The sequence below is a fragment of the Symphodus melops genome, assembly GCF_947650265.1.
Source record: "Symphodus melops genome assembly, chromosome: 12".
NCBI lineage: Eukaryota > Metazoa > Chordata > Actinopteri > Labriformes > Labridae > Symphodus > Symphodus melops.
The window spans coordinates 11,404,436-11,422,112 of NC_136702.1; the positions used below are offsets into that span (position 1 = coordinate 11,404,436).

General features: G+C 39.9%; 1 protein-coding gene across 1 annotated transcript; it reads left to right on the forward strand.

The window, feature by feature from the left end:
• The first annotated feature begins 1,341 nt into the window (after positions 1 to 1,341).
• On the forward strand, positions 1,342 to 16,089 carry rbms1b (RNA binding motif, single stranded interacting protein 1b). The gene is made up of 13 exons (XM_079356745.1): positions 1,342 to 1,654; positions 4,237 to 4,415; positions 6,568 to 6,626; positions 7,679 to 7,770; positions 10,284 to 10,441; positions 11,311 to 11,390; positions 11,865 to 11,980; positions 12,256 to 12,305; positions 12,404 to 12,491; positions 12,751 to 12,801; positions 13,399 to 13,509; positions 13,616 to 13,696; positions 13,786 to 16,089. The coding sequence occupies exons 1-13, from the start codon at positions 1,604 to 1,606 to the stop codon at positions 13,852 to 13,854; spliced, it is 1,185 nt and encodes a 394-aa protein (XP_079212871.1). The 5' UTR covers positions 1,342 to 1,603; the 3' UTR covers positions 13,855 to 16,089.
• The last annotated feature ends 1,588 nt before the right edge of the window (positions 16,090 to 17,677 follow it).

Genomic DNA, 17,677 nt, shown 5'->3' on the forward strand with positions numbered 1-17,677 from the left:
AAGGCAGAAGACAGTGGTTATAGTAGTATGCTTGTACCTTCCTGAAGGTCGTAGTTAATTCACATATTTTGCCACCAGTGTAGGTTTTCCAATCAGCAGGTGACAGTGGTTGGTAGATTGCCTTTGATTTATAGCCCAGTCTGCCCCTCTTGCCTTCTCTAATAAAGGGCCCACACTGAATTGCACACACACACACACACACACACACACACACACACACACACACACACACACACACACACACACACAACACAACACATATACCAGCCATCTTTCACAACAAAAGGATCTTACTGCACCTATTACATGTTTTGACATGTATTTCAACTTATCTAAATGCAAACCTTAAAAACATAATCCTCAAAGGATCAGTACAATGTAATTGCTTATAATTCCTCGAAACCCTTGATTGATTGCTCAACGTTAATTTATTTGTTGTTTCCGAGGTCTTGCAAAATCCATTCCTTCGGAGACTTGCATCCAATTTTCCTTTTCAGGTAAATAAAATAATTATGCCAATACATTCATATTATTTTTGTTACTTGTAAAACTTCTTGCACTTGCTCCATGGGTGAAGTTGTAGGTGCCTACTAGCAAGGTGACAGAATTTCATAGAGGAAAATAGTATTTAATATAAATGGTAAATAAAATCAAAAGTATATCTGCATTATAACACAATGTTTGTTTAAGTTCAAATTGTTTCCATTATCTAGACTGTATACATTCCCTCTTTACAACCAATAAGAAACACATATCTTATTTCTCTCATTTTTTAAAAAGAAAATTGGATGTGGGCTATAATTGATTAAAACGATGCTTAAAGACCTTTACTAATGTGTGCAATATACTCTAATGCCATTAAAAATGTAGGCTTTAAGGAGACGATGCGTTTGTGCTACAGCTTCTTTTCAGGAGATGTTCACTTGCAGGTCCTGTTCATCGTTAACCAGGCTATTTTTTTTTTCATCTAGGCTTTATTTCTCTACCAATATCGTGTGAAGTCAGCCCAATAAATATACTCAAACTTGTCCGAATATCTCAACCAGCTGAACCAGGACCAGCCGCCCGGTGGAATGTTTGGTATGCATCCTCAGAAGGACGAACAACAACAAAGGTGAAATCAGTTTCTGTATAAACTGTGTTTATTCACAAGAACAATTCATACAGTCTTATAAATCAGGATGTGTGTTTGATTTTGATTCAAGTTACAATTTAGTATTAATAAAGGCAGAAAAAACGCAAATGAAGTTGTATTTGGTAAAGTTAATTTTAAAAAACCACCCCCCCAACTAAAGCGTTGGATGGTTTCTTCCACCGTAACTGCGTCTGTCCTGCGCAGCGCAGTCTGCAAATCATTGAAGCCAGTCAAACAAACGGGGCTGGGCAATCGAAGTTGGGACAATTTACGGAGGTTTCTGTTGCCGGACTGTCGAGGTCAATAACGATATGTATACAGTTATTATGTATAGAAAGGTGTTTTTGTGTCCATTTGAGGCGTAAAGAGGATATCAATGTCGACATTATTTTTCGTATCCGAGGACTTTGACGTTTGATAGAAAATTATAGCTGAACTGAAAAACTACCCTTCCCAATCGAATTGAGGATGATTTTTGCGAGTAGTGGAAACCCACTGAGGACTCCGTATCGAAAACAGGTAAATAACCTACACTATTATTATGTATTTATTTATTTTCCAATTAAAAGGCCTTAAGTCATACTAAGAAGGAGGCTGACATAATTGTTGCTACTTTGATAGAATTCCTCAATGATACAATAAACAACACTATTACATAAAGAAAACTTAGGCTACTTTGGTTTACTTTCTGTCGTTTCATACTATGAGGATGTGTTCACGTGATGTAAGATTCGGAAAGGACACTTTTGCATAATGCATATGCAGATACCTGCGACTCGGGCTGTGATCCAGGTCCGACTCTGCTAGAGACACAAAGGCTACATAACAAAACATACAGGTCTAACCTTTTTACAATAGCGTCAGATCGGTGGAATCAAAATAATTACGTACACACAAACTGGCCTTGAACACACCAGTAAACAGAAACTCCACCAAGCAGAAGTTCGCAGTTTTAACATTAGGCTAGAAGTTGGGTTCGTATAGCCTACAATTTGAAGCCATTTTTCTATCCAATGAAAGTGATCATTTTGTTTTCAACTGAATGGATGAATTGTCCTCTAATACAGTCAGGATAATTTAAAAAAGAAACCTCCCTTGAGCAAATACATTTGGATAAGTATATTTACTGTGCAGTGCTCATGCTGTCATCCTGTGGCTGTAGAGCTCCATGGGCGAGGCCTGTTCCTGGAAGCCCTGTGTATTTCCAGCTCGGATATGACGGGGCTCTGCTTGTCTGGAGCTGGCTGATAAGATGCCGCCCTCTCCTCATCACACTCTTTCACAGTCAAGCTGTCTGAGCTTTAGTCAGGCAGATGTGTGCAATACAAAATATCTTATTCTGCCCCAGTGAAAATGAAGTTGCACTCATGAGAAAGCTAGACTTTAAAACACGTCCTTACATGATGTAATCCATTTCTGGATTGCTTTGAATTAATATCTTCTTTTCTGTTTTGTTTTTTTTTGTTTTGTTTTTTTGTTGTTTTTTTAAGTCTGACAGTCTGTCAAAGGTTAAAGGTTTAAAGGAATGCAGATGGGTGTGTTTTTTAATTGTAGACACATTTATCTGTTTGCTCAAATGCTTGTCTTTATTTGTTTTTATTAGTTATTCTCAAATTATTACCTATTACTTATTTGTTTTAGTCACATGGGAGCAACTGTGACTTATTTCACTTTTATGATAGCTGAGCTAAGATTAAGTTTCTCAGACTTTTCCTTGAATTGCATTACTTTTCTTGACTTCTCTTCTGAAACCTATTACATACCCTCCAGGCTGAAGTCCAGACTCAGGTTGCTCAATCCTGTCACCGCTTCATGCTTGAGATTCCATGAGCTTCCTCTCAACTTGTAATGCCTCACTGTGGGAGGTTTTTTTGGGGGAGGGGGGGTTAATCTGTGCCGGATAGCAAAGAAGAAGACGAATCCCTGTGAGGGGACAGCCATGGCTCCCTCACACTGGGACATCTGTATCTAATAAACATTAAGAGTTGCCCAACAACTGGAGGTGATCGGATTGCTATCCTCTACCGCATGGCCTCACGGCAGGGCCTTTCCAGCTACAATAAGTAAACGTTAGACTGCCAGTTGTTTGGGGAAAACAGTAATTCCTTCATATCTGTTTTGTATTTTCTTGAAGGAAAAATACACTACAGGAGATCCCTCCGTTCAGAAGATATAAATTAGGCCTCTCATAGATAGAGTCCTCAGGTCAAGAAGTCACAGATGGTCATTTAAATGTTGGCCTGTGAATGGCTCGTTTTGCACCTCGGGGCAGCCAGACAACACGATGACACAGATGTCAGAGCTACAAGCCCCTATGGACCCTGATCATGCTGACTGTGAAGGTGTGGTGGAGATAGTTCTGCACATATGGATCACTGCTTTGTCGAAAGGGAATTCTTCTACTGGACAGGACACAATCACATTCGCAGCAGGTCTTTACTTGATTATTTTTCGATTACAAAATGTCCTGTAAGTAGTTCAGTCTTCATATTTCATCATCTTTCAGTTCACTCTGACTTCTCTCAGCAGCATTCTTTCTAGATTCAGTTTGGTTGGTACAGAGCAAAGCAGTGCTAAAAGGAAGCAAATATTCATCTTTTATCAGATACATGAATTTATGTCATGTATATTACACCATATATGATGGATGTGAAAATAATTGACTCTATATTGAAAGGAAAGAAAAGTTTCATCAGGTTCTTCTCTGCTCACACTCACTACTCCAAATCAGTCGTAGGTTTAAAGAATATCTCCCTCTGAAAATCGTATTTTATCCTCAGTGGAATAACTCCTCACCTTGCCAAAGTGGACTTGAGTGAGGACCCTGTTGTTCAAGGAGCACTTCCTGTCACACCTAAGCACACTCCTCAGGGGTGCAGGTTGTGATTGGAAGTGATACAAATAAAAAACTTGTTGTTGATTTAGTTTAAATGTGTTCTCTCCATCACATAAAGCACATTTTCAAACGTTTGACTTGTAGTCTCTCCCTTGAGGAATGTCCATATTGTATATTTTTATTCAATACTATTATGTCAAGTTATGTAAAACATGACTGTCTAATGCAGCCCCATCTAAAATGTCAACCTCTCTGCCTATTCCAGCCACCTGCTGCCCTATCGTCACACCCGATGGCTCCACCCAGCCCCAGTACCAACAGCAGCACAAACAACAGCAGCAGCAGCAGCACCGCAGGCTGGGACCAACTCAGCAAAACAAACCTCTACATCCGAGGCCTGTCCCCATCAACCACAGACCACGATCTGGTCAAGCTCTGTCAGCCGTGAGTATCACACTTCCTCCCATTATTATCCGCTATTGACCAGCTAATGATTTTTTAGCCTACTTTGTTTTCGATTAGTTACTCCTTTTTGACAAACGTGCTCAAAACAAACAAATCAAGGATATTTCCTGGTACAATTTACATTCATTGTAATGTTGTCCTTTTTAATAAGCTGATTTTAAATGACGGTCTGAGCCCCACAGCTCTGTTGAAATATCGAGGATTTATTTAATAAAAGAGCAGTGCAGATTCACTCGGTGAGTGTGATGACACATTTTGGATACATTTCTGCTTGCTTCATTTCAATATAACATGAGAAAAGAGAACACAGAGACTCTGTGTGTGTGTGTGTATAAAAGGCTACTTGAAAGACTTTACATACAGCATATCGCAGGTTGATAAAAGAGAGACAGTGTCATTCGGTTTGTCTGAAGTTCCCTTTATGCGCTAAACATGCTTCTTTTTCCAATCAGAGAGACCACCATGATACCTCAAAGATTTCACTAGCTTTTCTTCCCCCTGAGACACAGTGCTCTCAATGTGATACTGACTTTACAACACAAAGCTGCCAATTCATTCTCCAGCAGTTCAGAAATACAGTATATCACTCACATTGGCATCAGCAGTGACAAACACCTCTATTGTATTGAGGATTTTGATGGTTAAAGAACGGTTCCCTCAGATGCCATCACAATCTATATGTTGTTTTTTTACATGTTACTTTAGACTATGACTTTAAACTAAAGAATAGGATGGCCTAAAACATGTTCAGTGACTGTATGTGAATGTTAAAGCTAACCTAGATACACCATTTGAGATTAGAGTTCAGGTGAAGCAAAGGTCATAAGTTCATGCTCTCTCACCCAGTTTAGCATTTAGCCTAATCCCTGGCTAAAATACCCTGATGGGCTGTAGGGCACCGCATGGCTTGTATCTCTGTCACTTTGAATTAAAAAGGTCATTTTTTTGAGTTGGGCTGCACAGGAAAAGGAAAAGCTTATGCATCATGTGCAACCTCTTCTCTTTCTGCCATATACACTATACATGATATATAAGCATATATATATATAACACTAATTCAGAGACATGTGATGTGTTTTTTTTATTGAAAGCAAAGGGTTTTTAAACAATGCATTGGCACAAATTAAATGCAGGGTTGGTCATTTTCCCCAGATACTCTTTTTAAGATTTTGGTTTAAATTGTCTTTAGGTCCTGACACAAATTATTTATTCATGTGCTCTGAAAAAGAAACATGAACATGAATGAAAAATGAAACACAAAATCATGCTAGATGTAGAAAATTACAAACCCTGCTTTTAGTAGCTAAGTACCTTAGCTTTGGCTTCACCTGACTGCATCAACACATTGTTAAAGTGTTTTTTTAATTTAATTTTATTCTTTTTACTTTTTGTTTATTGCAAATGCTCATTTTGTGATAACCCCAGATGGTCCATATCTTCAATACAGTACTCACAGTTTAACAAGATTTTTTAAACCACATCATCAGGTGTATAAAATGTTGAGAATATACACACCTGTACAGTTCGAAAGAAGTTTCAGAAATTAAAAATTGAATAAAGAAGAGGAGGATCATTTAAATAAACACATGCATATGAGATTTGAACACTTTTTAAGTCGTGTCATTGCTGTTACATGGTTACAAGCTAAAAGCTAAAGTGTGCATGTATATTATAACCACTCCGACTTTTGAATGTCACAATCTCTTTTGTTTTGTGAGGCTATAGTTTGCACGTGTAAGCATGTATGTAAAGAAAAGTGTTTCTCATGGGAAAATGAGCCATGAGACACATATACAGCATTATCATCAGTTGACCATTCATACACAATGAAAAAAGTCAGCTTCATATATAGAGTGAATGACTCAGAATATACAAAAACCTGACCTGACTTCTCCACAGTGAGAGAGATGTTGCGTTTGGCCCAAATAAAATGCGGGAGGCTGTTCAGTTCTGCACTCACATGGTGGGGGATTTTAAGCACCCCTTGGAAACCACTTCCTGTTTCTCATATTTTTACGGTGATGTCATAGATTGTTGCTTAACCCGCCCTTTCTCTGTGTGCGTTTTATAACTTGCTCTGTCTGCTGCGTAATCCAGCTAACAATGCCGTGTCTTTCTGCTCCTCCCCTAGGTATGGCAAAATTGTATCAACAAAGGCCATCCTGGACAAGGCTACAAACAAATGTAAAGGTGTGTGAAGTTGTTTGTCTTAAAAACACCACCCATTTCCTGTTATAAGGTAGAGCTTTCCACACCTCATTATAAAACAGAATATCACTTGTACACTTCCACGAAGTCGCTCGGCAGCTACGCAGTTGTCTCAGATGATCTGGGCTAGTCAGGAAACAGACATTCAGGCTGCTTGAAGCTGCCTCCCAGCTCATGTTATTTTAAGCCCCGGCCCTTGTCTGTGGGTGTGTCACTGCTGTGGGTGGGAAGAATTCTCTGACCCCTCCTCTTTCTGCTTGTGTGACAGTGATGGTCTTGGTCTAGTTCTAGTAGCCAGAGGGACTTACTGATTCTCTGTGGTGCTGATGGGATTAAGAGAACGCTTTGTCACTCTCCTCTGGATTAAACAGATGCCAGTTAATCGAAAGCGCTCAGTGAAAGGCGACACCATTTAAGACCTGGCAAAGCTCTGGCTGATTTTTAAATAGAGTCTACAGCTCTCTTTAGCAATAACCTTGAATGAAACAGAATTTCAAAAAAATATTTAAAGCCATTGTTTTTCTTTGATCGTTTCAGAATGATCTGGACCTTTAATCGTGAACTAAGACAAATGTTCTACTTAACTTTTAGGACTAATATGTGGTGTTATTATGAGCTGAAACCATCCTGAAATATTTAAAAAAAAAATATATATATTCAGTTGGTTAATTATAGCAGCTGTAGAAAAGGTCCACCCTGTTTGTACCCCCCAGGACAAAGAGCTGACCTGAGCCACCAACCAATGTCAGACTGGTAGCTGCATCCTCAGCATTTTACTACTTCTGCTTTCACACGAACACAGTCAAAGGCACACACAATAGCCCTTAAATACACCTTTAACTAGACCTATATAGTGCAGAAATATCTTCATACAAACACATGTAACTCTGTGAAATCACATTTAATCTGTGTTGAACCCCTGAATGATAACAGCCCAGTGTCTTTCACTACAAAAAAAGAACTGGTCAGGCCACACAGCATGAAGGCTCAGGCATTATTTATTATAGCTGTAAGTGTCCTGTTTATGTCCACAGGGTATGGCTTTGTGGACTTTGACAGCCCCGCTGCAGCTCAGAAAGCCGTAGCTGCCCTGAAGACCACTGGTGTGCAAGCTCAGATGGCAAAGGTGAGGATTCATTACAATCTAATCCCAGTATTGCATCCGTACAGGACACCCAGTAACACAGTTCCTCATCCATCTGACCACATAGGGAACTTAAACCTTAACCATCGTGATATTAAATACCAGGACTACATCTTCACTGCAGTGTGTATGTACCCAAACGGTTTGTCTATAGACTGTTTACTAAATGTAAGATTATTCTTCGAGTTATCATGAGAGCATGTGCTCAAAAATAGTGTGCATACTTGTGTATGTATGGAACGTCATTCAGCACATTATCCAAAGCAAATACGACAAGAGTGCAGTGTTGTTACAGTTTGCATGTTTTTCTTTTGGTGTGGCTATTACTGTATGTGAACATTTGCAACATGCCGCTCAGTCAGCTTGACTTGTGTTGCGGTGTTACTGTAGTCAAACTGTTTTCTCTCACAGTGTGACGGTTAAGCTGTTCCCCAACTACATTTATTTATTTATTTATACATAAGATTTTCCGTCAGCCGACAGCTTCCAGCCAGCATTAAGAACTTGTTTGAGTCGACATGGGGCGCCGATGATGAGGCTATAGGGTGTAGAGATTGGTGCTGACAGTGGGATGACGTACCAGAGAAGGTATCAACACGTGAACATGCTTCTAAAGTAAGCCCTTCAATGAACTGAAGGCAAGTCTTTCTGTCCTCTCCAAATAGCCATTACGCATACATGAAGTATTTCTCTTTTGACTCGGTCCTCTTAAAAATAAGCCGGCAGCAAAAGTGGCTTCATGCTACACTTATATTTAAAACACTGTCATTATTGCGGGGTTACAAATGAACACATCGCGGTTCAATAGAAAGAGCAGATGGGCTTTGGTTGTTTACACTAAAACGTCAAAGGTTACCCCCACTTCACTACCCTGAAGAAGGACTGTGCAACTTTAAGTGTCGGCACTCTCTGACATGCGAAAAAGGAAGTAAATAATTGTGTGTTGTTATGGTTACTGAAACCAGCGGGGGAAATTAGTTCCCATACAGAGCTGAGTGAGAACTGTTGGCCTCATTTCCCTGTCTGGGGATCTGTGGAGCTTCTTGACATGCCTCTGTGCACCCATTTTACTTTTTTAATTAAACCAGAGCAGCTTTGAGGGGCAGGCCCAAGTTTAATCTTTGTATTGTGGAAGGCAAATGTCTTTATAAAGTGTGAGCCTTTGGCTTAATGAACTCTCTGACAAAGGTCTCTTTTCCTGTTTGCTTTTTTAATTCTATAGCTGGGGCAGCCTTCAGTGTGCTAGCTTTCATTATTATTTCAAAGGCAGGTAGTGGGAAGTGGCTCGATGAGAGTTTCCCTTCTTTTTTCCCTGTATTGTTTCGCTGTATGACTTGTGATTATTGACTGGGATGCTGCTGCTGCACATTTGAATAAAAATGTACACATTCGTTGTAAAGCCGTAGAGATCTCGTTGGGTGGCGTTGATACAATTTATAGAGGAAAAACACTCTTGTGTAACTTTCCTTGTGATGGGAAGTCAGAGTAGCTCTATGGATCAGCAGCTAAAACTGGTTTTGGGAAGTGAAAGATCAGCGCTAAGCCATCCGTCATCACCGTCCATTCTAAAATGTGTGCTGCTGATCAACATCATTTGAACGACATCACATTCTCCCTGTCACTGTCACAAGCCGAGGATTAACACCCCCTCCGTCAGTGTACATCACAAACAAATCTCTCCCCCATATTCCGATTTTCTGAGTCCTTTTTAAAAGAGAGGAGCCACTATGGTTGACATCCTGCTTATTAAACATTTTATCTACAACTAGATGACAGTGGGTTAATATCTGGGACACAATATAACGGCTGTGCTCTGCCTCCAAAGACCTAAAAGGCGTGACAGAAAAGCAGCTTTTATATTCTTGTGAGTGAAAAGCAGCTAAGAGTGTTTCATGCTCTCTTTGAAGATGTAAGATGGTGAAGCTCGTCTCTGACTTTTGTAGCAACACAAACTGCTGCCTAGTCATCGGCCCTCTAATTCTGACGATGTATAACTTTCAGTAATCCAAACTGTCCTTGTAGCTGACTCTGAACAACACGGCGCTGATGAATATTAATGATGAGAGGCCACTCCTCGGGGACTCGTAGCCGTGTCTTGTGTTTCTGCTGATGCGATTAAAATACGGCGAGGAATCGGCTGATGTGAGCCTTTAGCCATCGTGGGCTGCATGCAAATCTTTGTTTATATCTGCTCAGAGTGACCCTTTACTACCTTAAACCTCCAACAGAGACAGACAGGAAGGTGCAGGGATAAACAGAGACATGATAACCCCATTACTGAGGTTCATGTGATGAGTGCCATGAAGGTTGAGCCATTTCCAGGGGTCGTTCATGGAGAATTGCCAGGAAATGTCTCCCTTTCCTCTTCTTCTTAGCAAGTCGCTGCAGCCACAGTTTAAACGTGATACAACGAAAGAATGTTTTTGTGTTTGCTAGGTGTCTCTTAAGCATTTCCTGTTCGTGTAATTACATTACCTTTGGCTTCCTCCACACAGCAACAAGAACAAGACCCGACAAACCTGTACATCTCCAACTTGCCCTTGTATATGGACGAGCAGGAACTGGAGAGCATGTTGAAGCTCTTCGGCCAGGTCATATCCACACGCATCCTGAGAGACTCCACTGGAGGAAGCAGAGGAGTGGGCTTTGCAAGGTCAGGCCCGGGTGCAATTTATCGTCGGTGACTCACAGTGCTGAAACAATGCTCAGAGACTGTTTTTGTGCGACTCTATACATAGCATTTTATCAGCAAAAAACATGTAAAAAACTATGTAAAATAGGACACCCCTGGTATGATTGGGCTAAACTCTTTTTTATGGACTGACACGCCTTATTCTTAAAATCAAAAACTTCACATCGTAGGAATAATCCGCTGTCTGACCAGTAAAATGATAGTGAGGACAGGGAGGTGGGAGGGATAAAAGAGAGGAAAAACGAATCTAAAGGAAACGAAATATCACAGCACAACATCAGTACAAAACAATTAAAGGCCTCGCTCTCAATGTTAACATAAAGACATTACAATAGAACAGGGTTAAAAAAATAGTTTCCTATTTTGGGACATCACACAGTTCAGCCTATTTCCGTATCTGTTTCCTCTTTCATTCTTTTCTTAATGTAATACTCAGACACAGCTGGGTATTCAATAACAAAGCTGGAAGAACAGATCGTGTGTGGGCAAACGGTAACTCTTTTTAAAGATCGTTTCACAATGACTGGCTGATATAATTATAGTGGTAATGCTGGCTTCCACACCTTGCACTCACATAACCTGACATGGCCACGACTTACAGAACACATATATCAAGATGCATCTGAGGAATGTTTATGGGTGTGTGTAGCGATAGATCGGAATGGCGTAAAAATGATTACTGATCAAGAATATACACATTAGGCCTGCAGTGTTCTTTATCACCCCCCCCCCCCCCTTTCTTACAACTACCCAGAAATGGTGCAGCTTTCTTGGAAAGTACCTGCTGTGTCACTGATCGCTGTCCTTTGTGTGCCTTTTTATCACTTCAGAATGGAGTCAACTGAAAAATGTGATGCAGTCATTGCTCACTTCAATGGAAAGTTTATTAAGACACCTGCAGGTGTTCCAGGTAAGACGCACTCTCTTATTATCTCACACACTCATACACTAGCCCCATACTGCAAATCAACTACTTTCACTGGCTTGCCATGAAGATATTGTTCTTATGCCTTTAATGTGTACAAGGTGTCAGCCTCCAGGAGTCTGTCAGTCTGCTGGTAAAGCACAGACACTCAGCCCTAAGTGGCAGAGCACAGACAAAGAAGCAGATAGAGCACTGCTCTGTGTGGCCTCCACTCCCTCTCTAAGCTTTTTAATTGGATTATTAGACTGAAATAGTCTCTGCTGGCCTTGCCTCCTCTAGGAAGGGGAGGGGATTACAGCTCCACAGCTGCCAAATTAGATGTCTGCTTTCCCAGGCTGCCTTGTAAAACGTGCACTCCCAGGCTTCAGGGAGAGAATGTATAGCACGCAATGACAAACAGCTCTGTGTGTGTTCAAGTTTGACACTAAACAATAACCTTTTATTTTGTCCTCTGTTTAGCGCCATCTGAACCCTTGCTGTGCAAGTTTGCTGACGGCGGACAGAAAAAGAGACAAAGTCAGAATAAATTTGCCCTGAATGGTCGGGGGTGGGGAAGGGAAGGTGACTCCAGACTGGTAAGAGATGCCAAGGATGAAGCGTGTGGTACCAATAACTAATGGTAACCTGTGATCACATCTGCTTAATGAAGGAACTCTGCAGACCTTATTAAGATGTAATCCCTATTTTGTTCTCTGCTGTTTATGTTGAAGTCCTGTTCAGTCAAGAGCGCACTCCTACAGGCGTGAGCTCAAAAGCAACCGATCAACTTTAGTCTAGACTTACGACGACGTTGTGTTTGCGATGCTTGTTTTGGTTTAGTTGCCCATCCTGTTCTTTGTTTTGCTCCCAGGCTGGAATGACACTCACCTATGACCCCAGTGCAGCTGCTTTGCAAAATGGGTAAGTACAGATGAAGTTTTAATGTCTTGTGGTGCTTCAGATTACATGTGCTTAATTCACTTTGTTACTCTATCAAAAATAAAAAATTTTCCCCACAGATTTTTCCCCCCTGCATACAGTATTTCAAACAGGATGATCGCTCAAACGTCAATGTCTCCCTACATGTCTCCGCTTTCAACATACCAGGTTTGGATCTTTCTCTTCAATGATTTATATGTGGATTTGGATACTGTACTACAACTCAGCATTTCTGTTTATGAACCCCGTGCCGTCAGGATTTAGAAGCACATCCTTTAGGGTTTGGGGATGTGGGTGGACTATGTGACAAAGGACGCTGCAGCCTTTCATGCTCTTTGCTCTGCCAATCGCTGTAGCATGTGATCTCTGGAAATAGCAGCTGTTCAGTGCCAGGGTGTTTACAGAGTGTGTTTGTGTGATGTTCCAGGTGCAGAACCCGTCCTGGATGCCTCATCAACAGTACATAATGCAGCACCCTGTAAGAGGAAAAATCTCTTTTCAGTATCACTTTCTGTATCACAACTCGTTCTCCCTTTATTTTTTCTATGTGATCAAAACATTTTCCTCTGTGGTTGGAGCAGAATTGAAACATTTTTCTGTAAACAGACAAACACAATATGGATAGTAGTTCCACATAAGGTGACACTGATCCTTGAGGATTTACAGTACTCAAATGTTTGTATAGGAACGCAAAAACAACTGCTTTGGAAAACTGCGTATTTGATGACAGATGCCGAACATTTGACAACAGATGGGTTTGAATTGAGAGCCCTTTCTTGCTTTGAAAATGAGCCAGCAGAGATGAGAAAACACTGCTTGATGCATCAGGCCAGCCAAGATGCTTATAGACAACTTGCTCAACTTGTGACTATCCACCTTCTGTTGTGGGCTAAGATGTGAACTCAAGAGATTACTCATTTTATCTCTAATCCTGCACAACTCAACACGCATACACATCTTTGGCTCATATTTGAGGAGTATTTCAGCTTCCCAGGACAAACCTCAGTGTCTCTTTGTGTACTCCAGCTGCATATATACTACATACTTCCCTCATCTGCTCCCTCTTCACTTCCAGAGTACAGTGATATCGCCCTCCATGGACCCATCTATGTCACTACAGCCCACTTCCATGATGGCCCCAATTACACAACAGATGAGTCACCTCTCTCTGGGCAGTGCAGGAACGGTGAGAAATCTCTGCATGGAATCAAAATTCCAAGAAGAAGGTGTTTAGAAGTTTAAAATGCATTAAGTTTAAATCTATGACATCTCATTGCTTCTTCATTGTACAGTATATGGCCACAAACACAGCTATGCAAGGAGCATATATCCCCCAGTATGCTCACATGCAGACGTCAAGTGTCCCAGTAGAGGTATGTGCATTAACATGACTGCAGCCTGATACAATTAAAAGAACAGCTCATTTTTTGTCAAAGAATCAGGGTTATTCTTTCTCTTCTAGGAAAACGGTGCACAGTCACAGGTGGACTCTGGTAATCATTCGCCATATTCCTACCAACAAACCAAGTAGCGCTGAGGTAACATTTGGACAACAGCGACAACAATCATGTCTACAACTTGCAATGGATGCCAAGGATCTTTTCACTGTTTTGCACAGGATCTGCAAATATTTAAGTGAGACTATTTTTGGTATCCGTTTTCAGAGAGAGTATCTGCGTTCATCTAATGATTTTAAGAGAGTGAAAAAGATTTATTTTCATACTAGAAAACGTTTATTTTGTTACCAAGGATTTCCACAGGACACAAGAAAGAAGAATCATGTGACTAGTTGTTCAAAGTGCATGAGAGTGAATATGTCTTTTGTTAATATTTCCAGATCTTTTTCTTTTCTGAGGACGTTTTTTGAAAATGATGTTTTTGTGCTTGCTGTGCGAGTGTGGCTTTTGGTGAAGTGTTCAGTGTTGTTTTCTTGTTAAGTGATTTCTCGTAGTACTTTAGATCGACCTTGCTGTCTGATTAAAATTTGCCTTCATAGTTTTTGATACAGAAGTTGTACAGGCCTTCACAGAGAGTGGCAATAAGCAAAAAAAAAAAAAAAAAAGTTTTTTTTGCTTTTCTCCTCCAATAGTTGATAGAAAAAAAGAGAATTTTAGAAGAAGAAAAAAAGACTTCATCTGAAAATTTTATTGGATGTTATATTTATTTAGAAGGAACTTTACGTGTTACTGGATGTTGGAATGTGCTAGAGAATCTGCTAAAAGATACGCTTTTGAATCTTGCCTTTTGATAATTGTGTGTAGTAGAATAGAAAAAAAGGACTTGCTGGGTTAAGGGGATGAAATTGGACAATGTGTTTTGTTTTTCTCTTGTGTTTTTGTCTTCTCGGGTCATGTGGATTTTTATTTCAATGGGGTGTGTCTTTTATTTGAAAAACCAACAAGAAAACACAGACTCTTGATTGTGCAAAAAAAAAAAAAATCATCAAAGCCTTGTAATAGAACTTCGGCAAAAGTCCAGTGAGTTTGGGGTAAATGAACATATTGCACCTCGCTCTTTGATAGGAAACAAACAAACTTGGCACTTTGGATAGTAACTAACTAACTAACTCCACCAAAGAAAAAGCTTAGTTTGTCTTTTTGACTTGGAAAAAAAATAACCCTGCAAGCTCGATTGCAGTTAGGACAGTGTGCCTTTTTTGTACATTTACATTCAGTTGTTATAGGTATTAGCACGGTGCAGACACACAGATGTATGAAGGGAGGCCTGGATCAAAGAAGTGCCACAGATCAAATTTAGACTTACAGTAAGAAAAGAATCTAAATATATAAAGACTTTCAACTAAAGGACAGTGCTAAACTTGCAATTCAATATGACCTAGCACTGAAATAAGAATAAGGATTTTGTTCTTGTAGTACATAAAGGCAGACTTTCTGATTATGGAGTCCTCCACTTAGCCTGTGATTCGACCTGGTGGTCAGTCAGACCAGTAATCTACCTCAGAGTTTGTTTCTCCTCTGTACTAGGTCGGGTTTGCAGGTCCAGCCCGCCCTTCCAGACCAAAAGCCACGCTCAGGAGCTGGCCACATACAGCTGTTTCCTTATAAAGGTTGTTTGAATACTTTTTTTATTTTCCTCAAAACTTCTTTTTTAATGATGTTTTATGTTACCATTAGGGGGTCGAAAAAAGGTTTCCACTCATGTCCACTCATTCAGTTTCATAGTTTTGAAAGTGCTGCTGCTTTTGAAGCAATAGATCCAAGAGGTAGATCTCAGATTTTAAAAACAATTGTCTTGGGTCAAGACAAGCTCACAGCAGCATTCCCCTCTGTTGTCCAACAAATCTTTAAGGGCCGCAGAAGTTATACTTGAGATTTCCGTGTAATGCCTGAGACTGAGAAGTAATACTGTCTTATGAGGTTAATGCTGCTAGTGGTGTCTGAACCAAGTGCCATAGTATCTGGGTTAAGAGTTGCAGAGGTTGCATCGAAGAAAATTTACTCATACAAGTAACCACCATGTTGAACAGTCACTAAGTTATATGAAATATTTTTAATTTATGAAGATTTTTTTGTACAGACAGCTTAAGGAAATAAGATATTTTCAAAGAGCTATATGAAAGTGAATTGTTTTTTCATTTGTTTGTGCCACATGATTGCCAGTGGTAACTTGTATGTACAGTTTAAGAAACCTTTCCTCTGTTTTGTAGTGTTTGTAAAAGCCAAAGACTTTTCTTCCGTAGACTGGTGCCTAAGGTTTATTCTTTCGTTTCTTTGACATTTTTTGAATAAACATTTTGAACTTGTGATCTGTTGTTGTTTTAGTCGTCATTGTTACTGTACACCTTGGGATGGCCAGTGAATGACCCTGCTTTGGTTAATGATGACGTTGTGTTCATACACAATAAATGTAGTCTGGAAGTAGGCCCACTGGTTTAGCATTTTTTTTAGCATTTCAAACTTTATTTTGAGTTGGCTTTAGTTGTTACAGGACTTTGCCCTTAGCTTTAGGATTAATTCCAAGCACTGTCTCAGAATATGTCTCTCATCTTCAATTCATTAATTTGAGAAATATGCATGTGTGCTATGTCATTAATCTTTAAACAGCTTAAAAAAATTAATATGAAAGATTTTCATTTACAATAAACACGATTAAAAGAATGGATGTTGTTTGGGTATTTGTCAACCAATCTGAGGTGAAATGTGTGTGCTGGTAGTGAATAAATGAAGGAATATCGGCTATTCAGAAAAAAAACGTGACATGTCATATATCACAGAGCTTTCAGACACCGTCAGCTCTTTGTGCATCGAAAAGAATTAACTTTGAGCTCAGGCTTGTCTCAGTATTGAAAAATTAAATGCATTCTACAAATGTCTTACGCTAAGCTATAGCTTTGTCCACTTGAGCAGAATTGCTCAATTTTAATCTATAGGGTGAGGATGTGCTAATGCCCTCATTAACACTGTCACATGATTTTGCTGACAACATGCATAACCTAGACAGGGTGGGTTACGGGTATCAGGAGGTAAAGCCTAAAGTGGGTGGATGGGGTTTGCCCAAAAGCAGGCCTCTCCATGACAGATGGGTCCCCATGGTATCCTGCAGGGTGTTGTGCCACCCTACGGGAGGCCGCCCGCTCTAGGAGGGAGAAAAACTCACACTCCAGCTGTCTGTTTTTGTGCCACCTGCGTCTACTAGCAACCAAGTTATAGACATTATTTCCCCCTTTAAAAACAACCATCCCGTCCCAATGGGCCCTTTGCTTTTTCCTCCCGCACTTGCCCTGGTAGGAAGCTCCTTATATTGCCTTTAAATGTCTTCAGATTAGATAGAAATGTTTATTTAATTTACACCAGTGGCCTAAAAGAACATTTGAAACCAAATTAAACGTTTGTATTTAGTCTAGATTTATTCAGTGACAAAAGTACATACATGCAGCCACACAAGCTTTGGTTGATTAATTATATTACTTTGTCAATGAAAAAAAAAACCACACAAATACACATTTTGTGTTAGGGGACAAATCAGCTTGTTTCATGTCTGAATGTGTTAATGCTGTTTTGTACACCCATGTAATTCTATCATCCACATCACTTTATGTAAATTAATAAGATAACTAAATGAGTCATATACAATCAGTTAACCGTGTTTGTGAATAATACAGAATCAATATAAATCAATTCTAATTCACACAATGAACTTGTATGTTTTAAAACCTTGCTGTGTACACGACGACACTACAAACCCAGAAAGTCACACAGTTTGTTGAACTATGTGCGAACAGCACCACCTAGAGGTTCCTGTCTGAATTTAAAACATCTGATGTGGGGGACTGCCACTGTAACACACATTGTCCACTGTTTATTAGCGGCAAAATACCAATAACATTTGACTAC